This window comes from Miscanthus floridulus, chromosome 1 (genome assembly GCF_019320115.1).
Source record: "Miscanthus floridulus cultivar M001 chromosome 1, ASM1932011v1, whole genome shotgun sequence".
NCBI classification, from domain to species: Eukaryota; Viridiplantae; Streptophyta; class Magnoliopsida; order Poales; family Poaceae; genus Miscanthus; species Miscanthus floridulus.
This window is the reverse complement of record NC_089580.1, coordinates 112272388-112289742: the sequence shown is the minus strand read 5'-3', so window position 1 is coordinate 112289742 and position 17355 is coordinate 112272388. Positions and strand designations below refer to the sequence as shown.

The 17355-nt window shown below is 45.8% G+C and overlaps 2 protein-coding genes across 2 annotated transcripts; both read right to left on the bottom strand.

The window, feature by feature from the left end:
- Positions 1 to 304: 304 nt before the first annotated feature.
- Positions 305 to 1710, bottom strand: LOC136491160 (uncharacterized). The gene is made up of 3 exons (XM_066487397.1): positions 1328 to 1710; positions 1051 to 1169; positions 305 to 942 (listed from the first exon to the last, which is right to left on the bottom strand). Exons 1-3 carry the CDS (start codon positions 1602 to 1604, stop codon positions 532 to 534), a joined length of 807 nt encoding a protein of 268 aa, XP_066343494.1. The 5' UTR covers positions 1605 to 1710; the 3' UTR covers positions 305 to 531.
- Positions 1711 to 13728: 12018 nt separating this feature from the next.
- Positions 13729 to 16953, bottom strand: LOC136461548 (uncharacterized). The gene is made up of 3 exons (XM_066460822.1): positions 16757 to 16953; positions 14828 to 15784; positions 13729 to 13785 (listed from the first exon to the last, which is right to left on the bottom strand). Exons 2-3 carry the CDS (start codon positions 15764 to 15766, stop codon positions 13729 to 13731), a joined length of 996 nt encoding a protein of 331 aa, XP_066316919.1. The 5' UTR covers positions 15767 to 15784; positions 16757 to 16953.
- Positions 16954 to 17355: the final 402 nt, after the last annotated feature.

Sequence of the window (17355 nt, the reverse complement as noted above, 5' to 3'; positions counted from 1 at the left end):
GTTTGTAGGGCGTGGCAACTCACATGGACTGGCAGTATACTAAACTGCTCAAGAAACGGACACATCATAAAACAGAAACAAGGAAATGCTAATAGTAGCTATACTATGAAGAGGGATGACTCGATTAGACATTTCATCATCATATACAAACAAAAGATATCGAGAAAATCACTCCAGCGAGCACCTAGGCTACAGATCAATTATATCATTTCGTACAGCAGAATGAAAATTACACAACATATAATACTGCCATTATAGTATTGCAATTAACCAAGGTGCTCAGGAGTAGCACAGTAGTACCATAGTAATATAGCAATTAACCAAGGTTCTCAAGAGCAACACAAGTACATAACCAGCTAAAGCTAATACCCAGCAAAAGTACCATACTAATACCATGGCTCCAGAGTTCTCAAAGGTAGTTGAATTCCTATTCTTGAATACCAAACTAACATGACTCTACCAGTACTAGAAATCATCATCGGAGTCAGAAGGATCACCCACGGGGCCCTTGTTGCCACTTGGTCCAACACCCTAATGAGTGGGAGCAAGTGCATTCTGTGGGTCGTAGTCATCCTCAGCATCTTCAACAGCCCCAAAAGAGTCATCATCTTCACTGTCTAAACTCGCATTATCAGTCAAACTAGGCACAAGACTTCCATATCCAGGATAAGGCCTACGCAGCTTGCGGTCCTCAAGGGTGTATGATCCACCGGTGACTTCTTCAACAACTTCCCATATAAGATTGTCCCTACTATAGAGTTGTGCAGTTTGCATGCCGACCCATTCATGGTCAAACTCATAGCATTCAAGGATCAAAGGTTCAAAGTTGCTTCCTTCTAACTGCTGTCTTTCAGACCTATCAGATATCATCAGGTTATGTTGGGCATAAGCCCTATTCTCTAATTTCTTGCGGTCTGACTGTTTCATAGTTATAGTGTGGATCTGAAAAGTACAGACAGAAACAAAGGGTGTCAGTTAAGTTACATTCCTCAAGGCAAAGAAATCATATGCCAATCTGTTATTGCTGATATTCACTTATTAGTCACTTACACAGTCAAACATAGTCCAATTGCGGTCATAGCCAGATGCTGAACAATAAAGACCAACAATATGACATGCAAACTTTTGAAGCTCTCCAGCAGACCCACCATAGGCACTCCACCAATCATCTAAATGTAAGACAATGCAAGGCATAATAAATAAATTATAAAAACTTGCAAGGAAAGAAAACCTTTGCAGTTGAATAAAGAGAGAGAGTTATACCATTCACAAAAATCTAAAAAGTAAAGGAAATTTTAAAATTGAATATAGATAGAAGTTTACTTACTTGGACTCTTTTGCTCATCTTGCAGGGTTAGTAATTTCTTCCCAAAGCTACTTTCAGCCTTCTCGTATTGATCAGCTTGGTCCCTTACCTTGGCGATCAAATCGTCATCATCAACAATCATTTTCTCAATCACATCATTGAACATTTCCCGTAGACTGGAAGCATAAGCAAGGTCCTTTTCTTTGATGTCGAAAAATTTGTTTGGATTCAGAAACAAAGCAGCCCCATATAGTTTTTGCTTCATTTGATCTGCCCAATGCTGCTCAACAATGTCCATCAGTTTCTTCAGTATTCCTTGATTGCTTGCAAAAGAATCTCTGATTTTTTTTCTTAGCAAGATCTAGACCTGCGAACACCTCTGGCATTGATGGCTTATCAGCATCATAGACTGTCGATACGGGACCCACAGGATACCCCGCAAGGGAGAGAGAAGATCTAGTTCAACTAGGATTCTTCCCATGTAAATCTTAGTAGTAGAACTATCAAGTAATCCTACTAGGAAATCTCATTGTAAACCAACTAGGACTCTGGCCTTCTGACTATATAAAGGAGGGCAATGCTCCTATCAAAAGGGAGAACAGAGCAGATCATAATCAATCCAACGCAAAGGCTAAGGCCGACTGGACGTAAGGTTATTACTCGATCTACGATCGAGGGCCTGAACCAGGATAAATCGGCTGTCTCTTGCGTAAACCATCGAGTTCGGCATACGCCGAAGCCCGAACATACTGCCCCGGGTACCCCCGTGGCAGGCTATCGGTGGTAAAACATCGACAGCTGGCGCGCCAGGTAGGGGCTTTCGGCGACTTTGCTTCCGAGAGCTCGATGGACCTCGACAACATAATTTTTCCGACGGGATCAACTTTCATCTTCGGCTCATGGATCTACGAGGCAGACAACAACGGCAAGCTTCAAAGCCATCTCCTCGAAGATCCAGATCATCTAAAAGAAGTTCCTATTTCAACAACTGCAACGGATCAGCTCACCAGAAGATTCGCGCAGCTCATAGTATCCGAGTCAAATCGGATTTCACGGCCACTCGTATCCGATTCGAATTCAAGCTCCAAGGCGAAGTTTTATCCGAGTGCTTTCAAGAAACCGAGTTCTTTTTTGGCAAGATTCCAGAGCACAACACAAAACAACTCGGATTACCCCCAGAATTCTCTCAAGAAGTCGAGTTCTTTTCCATTTGGGCTCGACAACATGACAAAATCCTATCAGGGACAGGTCGAAAGATTTTTCAATCCAAGATTCGGGATACCACTGACAGGAGCTCAGGAGGGTCTTGTGCTAACAATAACATCGCAGGACTGTATCATCCATTGGCCGGATTCCGTTCCTGAGGGTAGCAGAACCCAACTAGTCAGCACAACAACAACAGCTATTTTACCTTACCAAGAAGGAGACTCGATCTACGACACCGAGGCATCCACTAAAGTTATCAGCGACTCCGACAGCATGAAAACTAACGCCAATAACAGAACGACTCATGCACGAGAAGTGCTCATGGTTCGACGACCACGGTCACCATTAAATCCCCCGGAAGCACCCGATGTCAGATCATCAGATGAATCAGAATCCAACATATCACCCTTTGCCCAGGGCTACGACGGAGAAACAGATAGTCAGAAACAAGCTAGAGAAAGAAAAAACAAGTTGAAGCAAGGGCGCCAACACCGTGCTAGGCAGCGCAGGGAAGCTTGGATCAGATACGAGTCAGAATTGGCTGAGTACGACAAAAGAAAATCGCAACGAGAAGTCGAAGGAAGACGCACGGCGAATACGCCTTACGATAAGATTCGAGAAGCATTAGAAGAACTCGGAGCAATTTCGCATCCTGGTGAGAAGTATGAATAGCTCCAGGACTTGCTCCGATCGACAATCCCGAGAACGCATGAAGAGAAAGCTCGATCAAGACTACCCGCCAGATCAACAACCCACCGGCAAGAAGATCAAAATCAAAGGAAATCCGCTTTCGAAAGACTTGGGCCGGGTGGAAGCCATGACGAAGGAAGTAGGAAGGAACATAATCAAGGCCACCGATTTGAACAACTAAGGAAGACTAGGAGCAGGGTACCTACCCAGACAACCTCGCAAGATTGTTCCCATGAGAACAACAGTTGGCCAGAGGAAGGCGCCGAATCTGAATTCAAAGAAACCAAGGCACACGACAGGTTCCTCTGCTTCGCGAATAGGCTCGCATTGGTGCGATTACCTCACAAATTCAAACCGTCTAATCACTCCAAGTATGATGGCAAAACTGAACCAAAGCAATGGCTCAGAATATATTCACAATCAATTGAACTAGCCAGAGGAGACGACGATATCAAAACCCTTTTCTTCCCCATGGCACTGGAGGCCATGCCCCTCCAATGGTTCGATAAACTAAATCCAGGATCTATCAGAAATTGGGAGGATTTGCAAAGAGCTTTTTGTGAGAATTTCGCAGGAATCATTACACACCCAATCACTCATGCAGAACTAAAAGGACTCAAGCAAAAGGGAGGTGAAAGTCTTAGAAACTACTATCGATGATTCGGCGAACTACGAGCTCAAGTGCATGACATAACCAAACGAGAAGTAATTGAAGCTTTCTCTCACGGAATCATGGCTAGATGGCAATTTCAAGACTTCTGCAAAGAAAATCCAAGAAACAATGAAGAATTCAGACGTACAGTAGAAAAGATGATTACTGCAGAAGAAAAAACACGAGAGAGGTTCCCGGACAGAAGCAACCAAGACAACCCGGACAGGCAAAATCACCGAAATAGCAGACATCAAGAAAGAAAACGTAGACCAGACAATACTGTGGCAATGGCCGACAAATCAAAGAAGTTTCCCAAACCCAGAAGATATGATGACATTGAAAACATACGTTGCCCATTGCACCCTAGTGGGAGGCACACCATCGGAAATTGCTACACTTTCAATGATTGATACACAAGAAAAGATAGTAAGGAAAACACCAAAGAGGACAATCAGAAAAGAGAAGAAGACAACCACGAGGACAAAGGATTCCAAAAACCCAGGGGAACGGTAGCAGTGATTTTCTCAGGGGCTCCGGATTGCAGAAGCAAACATCAAGAAAAACTAGCACTGCAGACCATTATGACAGCAGAACCGGCTACACCAAGATACCTCAATTGGTCACAATATCCTATCCAATTTACCAGAGAAGACCAATGGACTAGCATGGGAAATGCAGGCCATTATCCACTGGTTCTAGATCCGACTATTGCTGGTATGACCGTCACCAAAGTACTAATCGATGGAGGAGCTGGACTTAACATCATCTTTTCAGAAACTCTAAGAAAAATGGGACTACAACTCGCCGGGATGATTACGCCAACAAGCACACCTTTTTACGGAATAGTACCCGGCAAAGCAGCCATGCCACTCGGACAAATTACTTTACCTGTTACCTTTGGAACTCCTTCAAACTACCGAACAGAGTTTATCAAATTTGAAGTCGCCGACTTCAATTCATCATATCATGCAATCCTCGGACGTCCAGCACTGGCCAAATTCATGGCAATACCACATTATCCGTACTTACTACTTAAGATGCCAGGACCCAACGGTATCCTTTCTCTTCGAAGTGATTTAAAGCGCGCTTTTGACTGCGACGTTCAGGCGATCCAAATTGCAGCTAAAGCGCAAGCCGACAATGGAAGAAAAGAAATAGCTGCAATCGCTGCAGAAACAAGCCAAGAAGAATTAGAAATACCGGCTAAAAAGCCCAGCATCATCGCACCACCAAAAGAAGCCGACGTCAGGCAAATCGACTTAGGCACAGGCGATACCTCCAAGACAGCAACTATCAGTGCTCACCTCTCGGCAAAATAGGAACTCGCGCTCACCAACTTTCTTCAGGACAACAAAGATATCTTCGCTTGGAAGCCAGCCGACATGCCAGGAGTCCCAAGGGAGTTGGCTGAGCACAGAATTGATATTAACAAAAGCTCCAAACCTGTAAAACAACGGTTACGACGATTCTCACCCGACAAGAAGGCAGCAATTAAAAAGGAAATAACAAAACTGATGGCAGCCGGATTCATCAAGGAGATCCTTCATCCAGATTGGCTAGCAAACCCGGTCCTTGTACAGAAGAAAAACACGGACGAGTGGCGTATGTGCGTCGATTACACATATCTCAACAAACATTGCCCAAAAGATTCATTCAGGCTACCATGCATTGACCAGATAGTTGACTCGATAGCAGGATCTGCGCTATTATCTTTTCTCGATTGCTATTCAGGATATCACCAGATTGCACTAAAAGAAGAAGACTAGAGCAAGACATCTTTCATCACCCCGTTTGGTGCCTACTGCTACAAGACCATGTCGTTTGGACTAAAGAACGCTGGCGCCACGTACCAAAGAGCTATCCAGACTTGCCTTGGGAATCAAATCGGTAAAAATGTGGAGGCATACGTGGACGATGTGGTGGTGAAAACAAAGAACCCAGACACTCTAATTGAAGATTTAAAGCAAACCTTCGAAAACTTGAAGAAATGGAGATGGAAATTGAACCCAAATAAATGTGTATTTGGAGTTCCCTCAGGACAACTACTCGGATTTTTGGTCAGTCAGCGCGGGATCGAAGCCAGCACCAAGCAAATTCGAGCTATAACAGAAATGGGCCCACCTAGAAGTGTCAAAGATGTGCAGAAACTAACAGGATGCATGGCGGCCCTCAACCGTTTCATATCAAGACTCGGCGAAAAGGGGTTACCTTTCTTTAAACTACTAAAGAAGATAGACAAGTTCGAGTGGACAATAGAGGCCGACGAAGCTTTCAAAAAACTTAAAGAATACCTCACTTCATCGCCTATCCTGACACCTCCAAAGAAAGATGAAGATATGATGCTATATATTGCGGCAACTCCTACCATAATCAGCACAGCAATAGTCATAGAAAGAGAAGAATAAGGGCGCGTGTATAAAGTGCAACGTCCCGTATACTACATCAGCGAAGTACTGTCAGAATCCAAAATCCGGTACCCGCATGTACAAAAACTACTCTACGCTCTACTCATTACCTCACGGAAGCTTCGCCACTATTTCGAAAGCCACAAGATTACCGTGGTGACAGATTTTCCACTCGGAGACATCCTACACAATAAAGATGCCACGGGGCGCATATCCAAGTGGGCAGTTGAAATTGGAGCTCTTGACATCAATTTCACCCCACGGAAAGCAATCAAATCTCAAGCCCTCGCCGATTTCGTGGTCGAATGGACAGAGATTCAACAGCCTTTATCAGATATGATCCTTGACCACTAGAAGATGTACTTTGACGGATCACTCAAACTAGGCGGGGCCGGTGCAGGCGTTCTCCTCATTTCTCCAGAAGGAAAACAACTCAAGTACGTCCTTCAGATATTATGGCAAGCTACAAATAACGAAGCAGAATATGAAGCCCTCATCCACGGGCTACGAGTGGCGATTACCCTCGGAATAAAAAGATTACTCGTATATGGTGATTCAGCAGTGGTCATCAACCAAGTCAACAAAGATTGGGATTGCACCAAAGAAAACATGGGTGCTTATTGTGCTGAAATACGGAAACTTGAAAAACATTTCCAAGGATTAGAAATTTTACACGTCCTACGCGATTCCAACATTGCAGCAGATGTCCTTGCCAAGCTCGGATCAGACAGAGCAAAAGTTCCACCCGGCGTATTCATAGAAGAGCTATCAGTTCCCTCTATCAAACAACCCGGTGAAACAACACATGAAATTCAGGCTAAAGGCGCTCAGATCTTGATAATCAACACTTCATGGACCCAAGTTTTCATTGACTATATCAAAGAAAATAAACTGCCAGCAGATAAAGCAGAGGCCACACAAGTTGTTCGCAGAAGCAAAAACTACGTTCTAGTAGGGGATAAACTCTACAGAAGAGCAGCATCATCAGGAGTACTACTAAAATGTGTCTCATTTGAAGAAGGCAAAGAAATCCTAGATGAAATACACTCAGGTTGCTGTGGAAATCATGCCGCTTCAAGGACACTGGTTGGCAAAGCATTTCGCACCGGATTCTACTGGCCAACCGCTTTGAAAGACGCAGAAGAGCTTGTCAAAAAATGCAAAGGTTGCCAAATGTTTGCAAGACAAGCCCATGTACCAGCTCACAATCTTATCTGCATCCCACCCGCTTGGCCTTTTTCCTGCTGGGGGCTAGATCAAGTAGGACCCCTGAAAAAAGCAAAAGGCGGCTTCGAGTACATCTTCGTAGCAATCGACAAATTCACCAAGTGGATTGAATACAAACCACTCGCGAAGTACAGCGCAACCAAAGCAGTCGAGTTCATCTAAGACATTATGCACTGCTTCGGCATGCCCAATCGAATCATCACAGATCTAGGCTCCCCTTTCACAGCTACAGAATTCAAGGGCTGGGCACAAGACTGTGGTTTCAGTATAGACTATGCGTCTGTTGCACATCCAGAGGCCAACGGACAAGTAGAAAGGGCTAATGGACTCATACTAGCCGGATTAAAGCCAAGATTATACGAGGAACTAGTGGACTATGGGTCCAAATGGATTGAAGAATTACCGAAAGTAGTATGGGGACTACGAACTCAAATAAGCAGAGCAACAGGCTACTCACCTTTCTTCCTAGTTTACGGGTCAGAGGCCGTACTGCCCGCCGACTTGATCTGGACATCCCCAAAGATAGAGCAATACGATGAAGGAGAAGCGGAACACATAAGAAGATTAGAACTCGACAGCTCAGAAGAAATCAGAGTAAACGCTACCCTCCAATCAGCCAGATACCTACAAGGGTTAAGACGGCATTACAACAAGAGTACCCAACCTCGATCACTACAAGTCAGAGACTTAGTACTAAGAAGGATACAGAAGACTAACGGACGACATAAGCTACTCAGTCCATGGGAAGGTCCCTTCATTGTCACAAAAGTCACCAGACCAGGCACATACAAGTTAATAACCGAAGATGGAAAAGAAGTCAGCAATACATGGCACATCAGCCAGCTAAGAAGATTCTACGTGTAGAAACAACTCAAGAAAAAATAGATATGCAAGCCACAAGGGACCAACGTTCACAATCGACGAAAAGCAATACTCTTCAACAACATATGTAGTAGTTTATACTCATGATCAATAAAGATGGCATTCATCCACAGCATGTCTTGTCATGACCTTCAAAATTTAACTTCAAAAGACCCTCCAACACTTCGTTCCGAAAAGCAAGAGGCTCGGGGGCTACATCCAGATAGGAATACTTTTTCCTCAGAAAAGCACAAGCGCCATTCAAGAAAGCACTCGGATGCCGAAGTTTGTCAAGGCAACATTCTATACCGAGTCGTTTTACATAGCGTAGGCGAAAGGTTGTTAACACAAAGATCTACATCTAACAAGTCATAGCACGGACAAAGCACTCGACGGATCACAAAGGAAGAAGAAAAGAAAAGTACTCGACAAATCGAAGGGTCTCGTCAGAATAACGCACAGAGTTGTTTTGCGGAGCAGAGACGGGAACAGGACAAAGTACTCAGCAAGTCAAGTAACTTCAACCGCACCCAGGCAAAGAATACATCAACAAAAATAAAGAATCTTCATTTAAAAAGGAGTGTAATATTACAAGGGGATGCTCAATCGAGTCAGGCGTTGTCATCAGAAAGGGAAATGTCAATATTTAGACTGTCTACAACCCTACTGGCTAGACCTTCGACCTCAGACTCCATCCTCTCAACGGCGTCAAGATATTCTTGGCTTTCAGCTTCTTCTGCTATCTTGGAGAGAGGCGCCTCTAGAGCAAGGACCCGGACCTGGGCCAGCACATTCTTGGTACATATTTGGGCACACCTCTTCGCGAACTCTTGGAAACAAGTCGGAATCCGGGGAATGAACTGCGCCCAAGATTGCCCGTCATCCGCTGGAGTCCGGAGGACATCGGCTACTGAACGAAAAGATTTCCACAAAACATTCCAATTCTCAGTAGCCGTCGCCAGCTTCCCGGACAAGCCTTCAATAGTTTTTTGGGCCTGCACAAGATCTCTGTCAGCTCCGCGCCTAATCAGCTTAGCAAGGGCGAGTTCTTCCTCAGCATGAGTAATTACCTCCTCAGCTCTATTATGACTAGAACAGACAAGGGCCCTCATTTCATCAATACTCTCCGAGAGCTTCTGCTTCTCAACTCGGAGAGCTAGACAGGACACCCAAGAACAAGTTAGCGGAAAAAGAAGTCAAAATACAAGAAGAAACAGGCAGAACCCACGGCACCTTTGCATTCATTCTTCGCAGACTCCACCGCAGCATCTCTCTGTTTCTCCGTCTCCACTACCCGGGCGCGAAGGGCTTTCTCCTCCTTTTGGTGCATTTGACGCTCCGTCTCCAACTCAGCCCAGAGGAGGTCAAGATCGGCTTTTAGAGCGTCCACCTCCGAAGACAACTTCCTCTCATTTTCAGATGAGAAAAAGAAGCTAGAATGATCACGAGAGAAAGACTGAGAAAAAAGAGGCAAAGAGAAACAAGGCGTAAGGATAGAAGAGAAACAAGCATGCAAAAGAGGAGTGGTAGTAAAACCTACCTGGAGCTTTTCACCAAAAGAAGTCGCGAGGGTCGACAAGCTCCCCCAGGCTGCGGTCAGCTCCGATAACCGATGAGTGGCATCGAACTGTTGCACCACGTCATCGGAAAAGGAGGGGCCACCGGAAGCAAGAGAAGGGGAAGGAGAGGCCGGCTGGGGCAAAGAAGGAACGACCAAAGCAACCTCCAGGGAAGCCGGAGCCAAACCCTCAGAAGGACCCGGCGCGACGGCCACAGTTACCTCCGGAGCGACCAAGTCCACAACTCCGCCAGGTAGCTCTGAAGCCCCCACGGCGACTTCATCAACAGGATGTTGTGAGTCTCGAGGCTCGGAACTCGTTGGCACGGCGGGAGGCAGAGAAGAAGTCGATGAAGAAATTAGAGAAGACGAAACACTGAAAAGTGATAAAAGGAAGCACCAATAAAAACCAGAGAAAGGAAGATAAAAGCCAAAAAGATAAAGCTAGAATCTACTCACCCGACTACTTTTTTCTTCGCGAAGCCAAGAGAAAGCCTCGCAGGGGGAACCACGACGGTGAAGACGTCCCCGCCACCCGGCGACGGGAGCGGGACAGCCGACAACGAAGCCGCGGAAGAAGCCGGGGCTGGAGCCGTGGAAGAACTCCGCACCGGAGGAGCGGTACAGCTCAGGACAGAGGCAACCAAAGAACTCGACACCGGAGCTTCAGAAGAAGTCGGCGCGAGAGCCTCGGAAGAACTCACACCCGACCTCCGATTACTTCAAAAAGTTCAAGACTAAAATTCAAAACAAAGAGGAGAAATTCAATGCAACAAGAATATGAAAAACAACTCACCGCCGCATGATGAGGGGGACTTCATCATCCTCTTCTTTCTCAGCCAACGAAACTAGAGCACCTACTGAAAAGGAGATGAAAAGTACTTGGTTCAAGAGAGAAACATGAAAATGAAAGAACAAAGAGTATTAAATGTGCTCACCTAAGAGCATGCTAGCAACAACTGGAGTACCTGAGGGAGTACTTGGTTTGCGAGGCTTCTTGGAGACAGGCAAGCTAGATGAAGACCCGTCCATTTGCCCCCTCTTCGGGACACTGCGAGGACCGCGAGGGACTAGACGAGGAACATATTCTTCATATACATCAACAAATCTGAAAGAAACCCCAGGAAGGGCTGTAAAGGTTTGAGACTTACTAATTGCAGAAGTACCAGCTAGATGATCCCCATTCTCCGCCATGGCAGGGAGAACATCAAGGGGGATCGGATCGACAAAGTTCCACCCAAGCTCCTGCGAAAAAAGATAAAACACCGAGACAAGGAAAAGCTAAGCAAGAACGGATGCAGCAAGAGTACATAAAGAACTCAAACAAAAAGATAGACAACTCACAGCTGGGGGCGGGTTGATGGCCGAGAACTCAGAGACGGCAGGAGGAATGACGCTCACTCCTTTCAGCATCTTCTGGAGGCGCTCGAGTACCTCCTCACCGGTCAGCTCAAGAGCTGGGACCATGCGTGAAGGATCCTCGGCCCCAGAATACTCAAAGCCGAGATGCTCCCACTCTTTCAAAGGCTGAACCCGGCGACGAAGGAAGTTTGAAACAATACCAAAGCCGGTCAAACCCTGTTGTTTCAGCATGCTAATCCTATCAAGGAGTGGCTGGATCGCTTGAATCTCAGCAGGCGACTCAAGTTTCTTGTCCCATCGGTCATTCACCACAGGACCAGATCCGGAGTGAACGACAAGAGAAGGGATCAAATTGGCAGCGTAGAACCACTCAGCACGCCAATCTTTGACAGAATCAACCAGGTCATAATCAAAAAACTTAATTTTGAGACCCTGGCGAAACTGAATCCCGCAACCGCCGAGGGCGCTGGTTTCTTCATGGCGGGGTTGAGGTTTCAGACGAAAGAAAAAGCGAAAAAGAGATAGAGAAGGAGGGATCCCAAGGAAGGCTTCACAAAGGTGAACAAAAACAGAAAGATGGAGAACGGCATTGGGGGTTAGATGGTTCAGACTAACCCCGAAATAACCAAGAAACTGATGAAGGAAGGCGGAAGCAGGAAGACAAAGTCCAGTGCGGACAAAGGAAACAAAAAGGACAATCTCACCAGGACCCGGAGCCGGAACCCGATGCTCGCCCGGAACTCTCCATTCAGCGATGACTTTGCTTTGGATCAAGCCGTCGCTAACGAGCTCGCACAGCTGGTCTTCGCTTGTTGTTGGAGCCGGCCAAACTTTCTGAGCTGCCCTAATGGCCACGAACTCCTGGTTTTCAATCAAAGACAGGGATGACTCCTCGTCCACGAAGGTCGCCTGAGACTTGCTTGCGGTTTTCTTCTTTCCCATGAACTGGCGGAAGCAAAAAAGGCACTAAGGAAGATGAAGCTAGAATGATGGTGCTCGGGTGATGGCGACAATGACGGCGGCGGATTTCTGAGAGCTAGGGTTTAAAGGCAAGAGCTGGGCGACAAGGGAAAGGAAGATAAAAGGTCTTTAAATAGATTTTTCAGTGATACAAATGGCCCACAAAGCCCGTTAAAACACAATGTGGGAACGCAACGGTCCATTTACCGACGCAGCTAAAACGACGGAGGGCACGAATCCTCACAATGGTACAAACCAACGGGCAGATTTCAGACTTATCCGTCCAACGCCACGGCAGGGTTATCAGATTGATACAAGAACAACCCGTCAAACCAAGAAGAAAGAAAGAAGAAAGAAAGGGCTACCTTACGAGGAACAAAAGAACCCGGTTATGTAAGAAAGAACTCGGTAGTCTCACGAACGACAGGGATCACAACAGAAAAGTCAAAGACAACTCAGAAGACAAGATTCGTTACATTACAAGCGACTTCAAAAATAGAAGATTACAAATCTTACAAGACCCAACGAACTCGGCACCACAAAAAGCAAAGTAGCAAAGAGGAACACGGACACGACTAGGCTCTGGAACGACTACGTGTCCCAAATTGCTACTCGGAAGGACAAACCGCCATCAGTTACACTGTTTTCTTCGAAGGACAGACGCAGTGCATCCAAGGCGGAAATCGACAGCACAGCAGGGCAACATGGAGCATAGAAGGCCGTCAGGCATCTGTCTACCCAAGACTGATGTGATGCTGGATATGGTGTTGATCTACACCGGACGGTCTCAAGACAGGCGACGAGGATCAACCCAGAACTGCCGGATGAAGGAACGAAGCCCACATCACAAGACTTCCTCCAACTACCACCACGTACATCCTGGCACAATGCTGTCGCGGGATTAGCCTACCTCTAATCCCTATCACAAGACTTCCTCCAGCTACGACAAGATACACAGGAACTACAAAACATGCCCGGGGGCTACTCTACTTCACAAACTACCATGTTCATGACCACCAAGGTTTCAACAGAATATCCAATGAATGAAAACAAGCACTCTGGGATAGTATTTATAGACCAAAGGATCGGCGCACATGGACTAGGAGTACCAACGAAATAAGCCTAACAAAGGACACAGTGAAAAGACAGGACTCAATAATAGATGACTCAGGCGAGAGGAAGCAGTACTCGAAGACGGGCATATTCAGAAGAATATACCAGCACAGTACAACCCGTGAACAAAAGGCATTTACACTCAACCACCACCATACAACTACATCTGGCAACAGCAGACCATCAAAGAATATGCCAGGACCTCGCATTCGATTTCTTCCTGAACAAAACAACACGGATATACGCTCGGAGGCTTGACCAGCACCATAGCCTAAATCAACACTAAGCTAGGGAACCCGGTTTTCATTTCAACTACTTCCAGAGGCTCGGAACCAAAGACAAAGGACCAAGAATACAAGAAACTCAAGACTACAACGACGACGATACATCAAGACTCTTCATCCGACTTCTTTTCTAAAGAGAAGAACTCGGAGAAAGCGTGGAACTGCGGGATAAACCCAAAAGCACGAGGCTCGTACACTCAGTGAGTGCAATTTCACCAAAAGGGAACCCGGACATAAGCTCGAAGGCTGCATGCCGCAAAACTACTCGGATGATGGTTTAATCCAAGACTAAAAGGCCGCTTCGGAAGGATGCCATGAGACTACTCGGACGATGGTTTAATCCAAGTCTTGGGGACTACTTCAGAACACAAATTTTCAAACAACATAAAGGATCAAGACCCTCCAACTTTTTATTCCAAATAGCAAGAGGCTCGGGGGCTACACTCAGTGAGTGCACTTTTTCTTCGAAAAAGCGCATGTCACCAAAAGACTTCCTCAACACAGACCATTTCAAGACATTACGACAAAAAGAACCCAGAACGAGCCATATTCGAGTTCTTTTTGATAAAATTTCAACGAACAATCGGAACAACTTCAAGACAAGATCCTCCAGCTCCTTGTTCCAAATAGCAAGAGGCTCGGGGGCTACAACCAGATGGATGTATTTTTTTTCTTCAGAAAAGCACTCACCACTCAAAGATCCTAAGAAGCGCTACAAGGTTTCACTCCAGAAAGCACTCGGATGACATCTTATTCCTACTCAGCAAGACTCGAAGGGGCAGAGCGTGACTTTCAGAGCTCAACCATGAAGTGCTCGGGGGCTTGTCGATACGGGACCCACAGGATACCCCGCATGGGAGAGAGAAGATCTAGTTCAACTAGAATTCTTCCCATGTAAATCTTAGTAGTAGAACTATCAAGTAATCCTACTAGGAAATCTCATTGTAAACCGACTAGGACTCTGGCCTCCTGACTATATAAAGGAGGACAATGCTCCTGTCAAAAGGGAGAACAGAGCAGATCATAATCAATCCAACGCAAAGACTAAGGCCGACTGGACGTAAGGTTATTACTCGATCTACGATCGAGGGCCTGAACCAGGATAAATCGGCTGTCTCTTGCGTAAACCATCGAGTTCGGCATACGCCGAAGCCCGAACATACTGCCCCGGGTACCCCCGTGGCAGGCTATCAGTGGTAAAACATCGACATAGACCATCCTCAACAGAACAAGAAGTGGTTCTGAAGCTTTTATGCAATCTTCTACTCCATTCCAAAACGTGGTATTCAACACAATGTCACGCACGCTTTTTCCTGTTTCTGTTCTTGACACTTTGGACGACATACTCCAATCCTCATTAACGAATAGACATTTCATTACATCTCTATGCTTGTACATCCTCTCCAAAGTGAGGAATGTCGTGGAGTGTCGAGTGGTTGCAGGTGCCACTGGATCCTTCCCATCCATCTTCTTACACAATGCATTGATAAATTTTCCATGACTGTAAATAAATGTGGTGACATGCTTGGCCTGTTGAACATGCTTCTTGAACTCTTGTAGCCTCCCAATGTCCTTCAACATAAGGTCCAAGCACTGGAAAGCACAGGGGGTCCAAAACAGTGTAGGAATCCTATCCATTAGAATCTTGCATGCAGCTTTAAGGTTATGGCTGTTATCAGTAACAACCTGAACAACTTTGTCCCTGCCAACTTCGTCAATCCTTTCCTCTATCAGTTCTGCCAATAAATCTGCATGATCTGTTGCATATGAAGCATCAGCAGAACCCAAGAAGAAAATCCCCTCCACACTACCCACCATGAAAGTGAGCAAGTGAAGACACCTCCCAGGATGGGTCCAAGAATCCACCGTGAGCGTGCAACCGTGCCATTCCCAAGCCCTCTCATGCTTCTTCCTCCGTTCAGCCACCCAGTTCATCACCTCCTCAGTGAGAGGCCCACTCAACTCCTCTTGGCTAGGGAATTCGTAGTCTGGTCCACACTGTGCAATGGTCTCCATCAGAACTTTAAAGCTTCTACTGTCGATGATGCTGGGAGGAAAACCATTCTCTTGCAGGAACTTGGCCATAAGCTTGACAAACTTTGCCTCAGCTGAGCCCTCGGTTGGTGGTTCTTGGTCTGACATATTTCGCTTTAGTTGCTACTGCAAGAGATGAACTTTGGGTCAGTAATCGATGGAACAAATCTTGTTACAGGAAAATGAATTTACTTGCAAGAAAGCATCTATCCATAAATTGGATGAATCGATGCACTAATTTAGTAGCTAAAATGTATAATCAGCTTCTGATGTTGCTATTATTGGATCCCAGTTAGGTGATGTAATAACTCAAACCCCATTTGGGCCAAAAAGAAAACCTGTGTAAAAAAAGAAAGGTATTTCACTTCCTGTGTCCTCCCTTTTGTCCCCTGTGGCCTGTGGGAATGATGATTGTACAGAATACAGATGTAGTGCTGACTAATCTTGCGCAGAGACAAAAGAGTTGGATTGCTAAATATCCACGTAAAAAATCATCTTGTATACATGGAGAAATGCGTTTGCTTGTAAAAAGAAATCATATAAAGAATTAATCTTATTGGGCAGAAAGTTTGCTAGGTTAAAAATGGATCAAATCTGCAGCTACCTCGGCAACAAATCGAAATTGAGAGGAGAGACAAATCGAAATTGAGAGAGAGAGAGAGTACGAGGAAATGAATCTGTGCATCAAATCACAAAATGTTTGGAAGGGAAATACAAGTTTGGAAGTAGGAGGAAAGAATCTGAATTCAGGTGTCAGGTCTCCTTAATGTTTTTCTTATAATTTTTGTAGCCCTAGGAGATCTAATTGAGCATCTGAATCTGAATGAAGAAATCGATATTGCAAATCGAACACTTGTACAAGTGAACAATGCGTTTGAGGCCGAGAAGAAAGGTAAAGCATGTCCATTGTACACATCTTAGCACGTAAAAAAAATGATCTCCTTACTGAATATTTTGCTCGTCTTTGTAGATCTAGTCATTCGAGTAAATCAACTTAGTCAAAGAAACAAGGAAACATCTAGAGCGTTTGAACATGAGAGAAAATATCTAGTTCATCGAATCGCAAAAAAAAAGGAGGATAAATGCAACTTGAGTTACCTCTCAGTAAGGGCAGACGGCCCTAATCGAGACTGAAGAGATGGCCCCCAGATCCTAGATGCGGAGGACGGAGTGGACCAATCCAATGAACCTGAATAGTGATTTTACAGAGAAAGAGGGGATTAGAAGGGGAAGAACAGATGGAGTCATGGGGAGAACACGGGGGGAGCCGAGGCCGAGAGGGAGCACCTGTGGTCTGCGAGTTGAGGAATGGAGGTGCTCGCGCGCTTTTTTCGCTCGACACGCTCGCCCGCGCGCTCGGCGCCCACGCGGGACAGCCAATTCGGCTGGCCCGGGTTGGCGAGGACTTTCTTGCCCGCGGTGGCAAGCTCGCCTGGCATAGCTAGTTTTCTCTGCGCGCACCAAACAGGTACCCTTGCCTAGTTAGGCTAGGCCAGCCATTGCCTGGCTGAACAAAGAAACAAAGTAGACCCAGAGAGAGAGACATGCTAACTGGGAGAGGTTGTGACTGCGGTTGGTGGCGCCACGATGGGTCGACGACAGTCGGCCTGGGTAGAGGTGGCGGCACCTATGTTTCACAATCTTTGTATGGAATGGGATCATTTAGTACTACTATTGTACTAGGCGGCCATTGCCCA

What these genes read in the sequence shown, in the direction of transcription:
- LOC136491160 (XM_066487397.1), bottom strand. Translation starts at nt 1,604, where the DNA reads ATGGACATTGTTGAGCAGCATTGGGCAGATCAAATGAAGCAAAAACTA. An exon ending in AGATGAGCAAAAGAGTCCAA is followed by an intron (nt 1,170 to 1,327) that starts GTAAGTAAACTT and finishes TCTTACATTTAG; the next exon opens with ATGATTGGTGGAGTGCCTAT. An exon ending in ATTGGACTATGTTTGACTGT is followed by an intron (nt 943 to 1,050) that starts GTAAGTGACTAA and finishes TGTACTTTTCAG; the next exon opens with ATCCACACTATAACTATGAA.
- LOC136461548 (XM_066460822.1), bottom strand. Translation starts at nt 15,766, where the DNA reads ATGTCAGACCAAGAACCACCAACCGAGGGCTCAGCTGAGGCAAAGTTT. An exon ending in TGAGGATGGTCTATGTCGAT is followed by an intron (nt 13,786 to 14,827) that starts GTTTTACCACTG and finishes TTTATCCCGCAG; the next exon opens with TTCCACGCTTTCTCCGAGTT.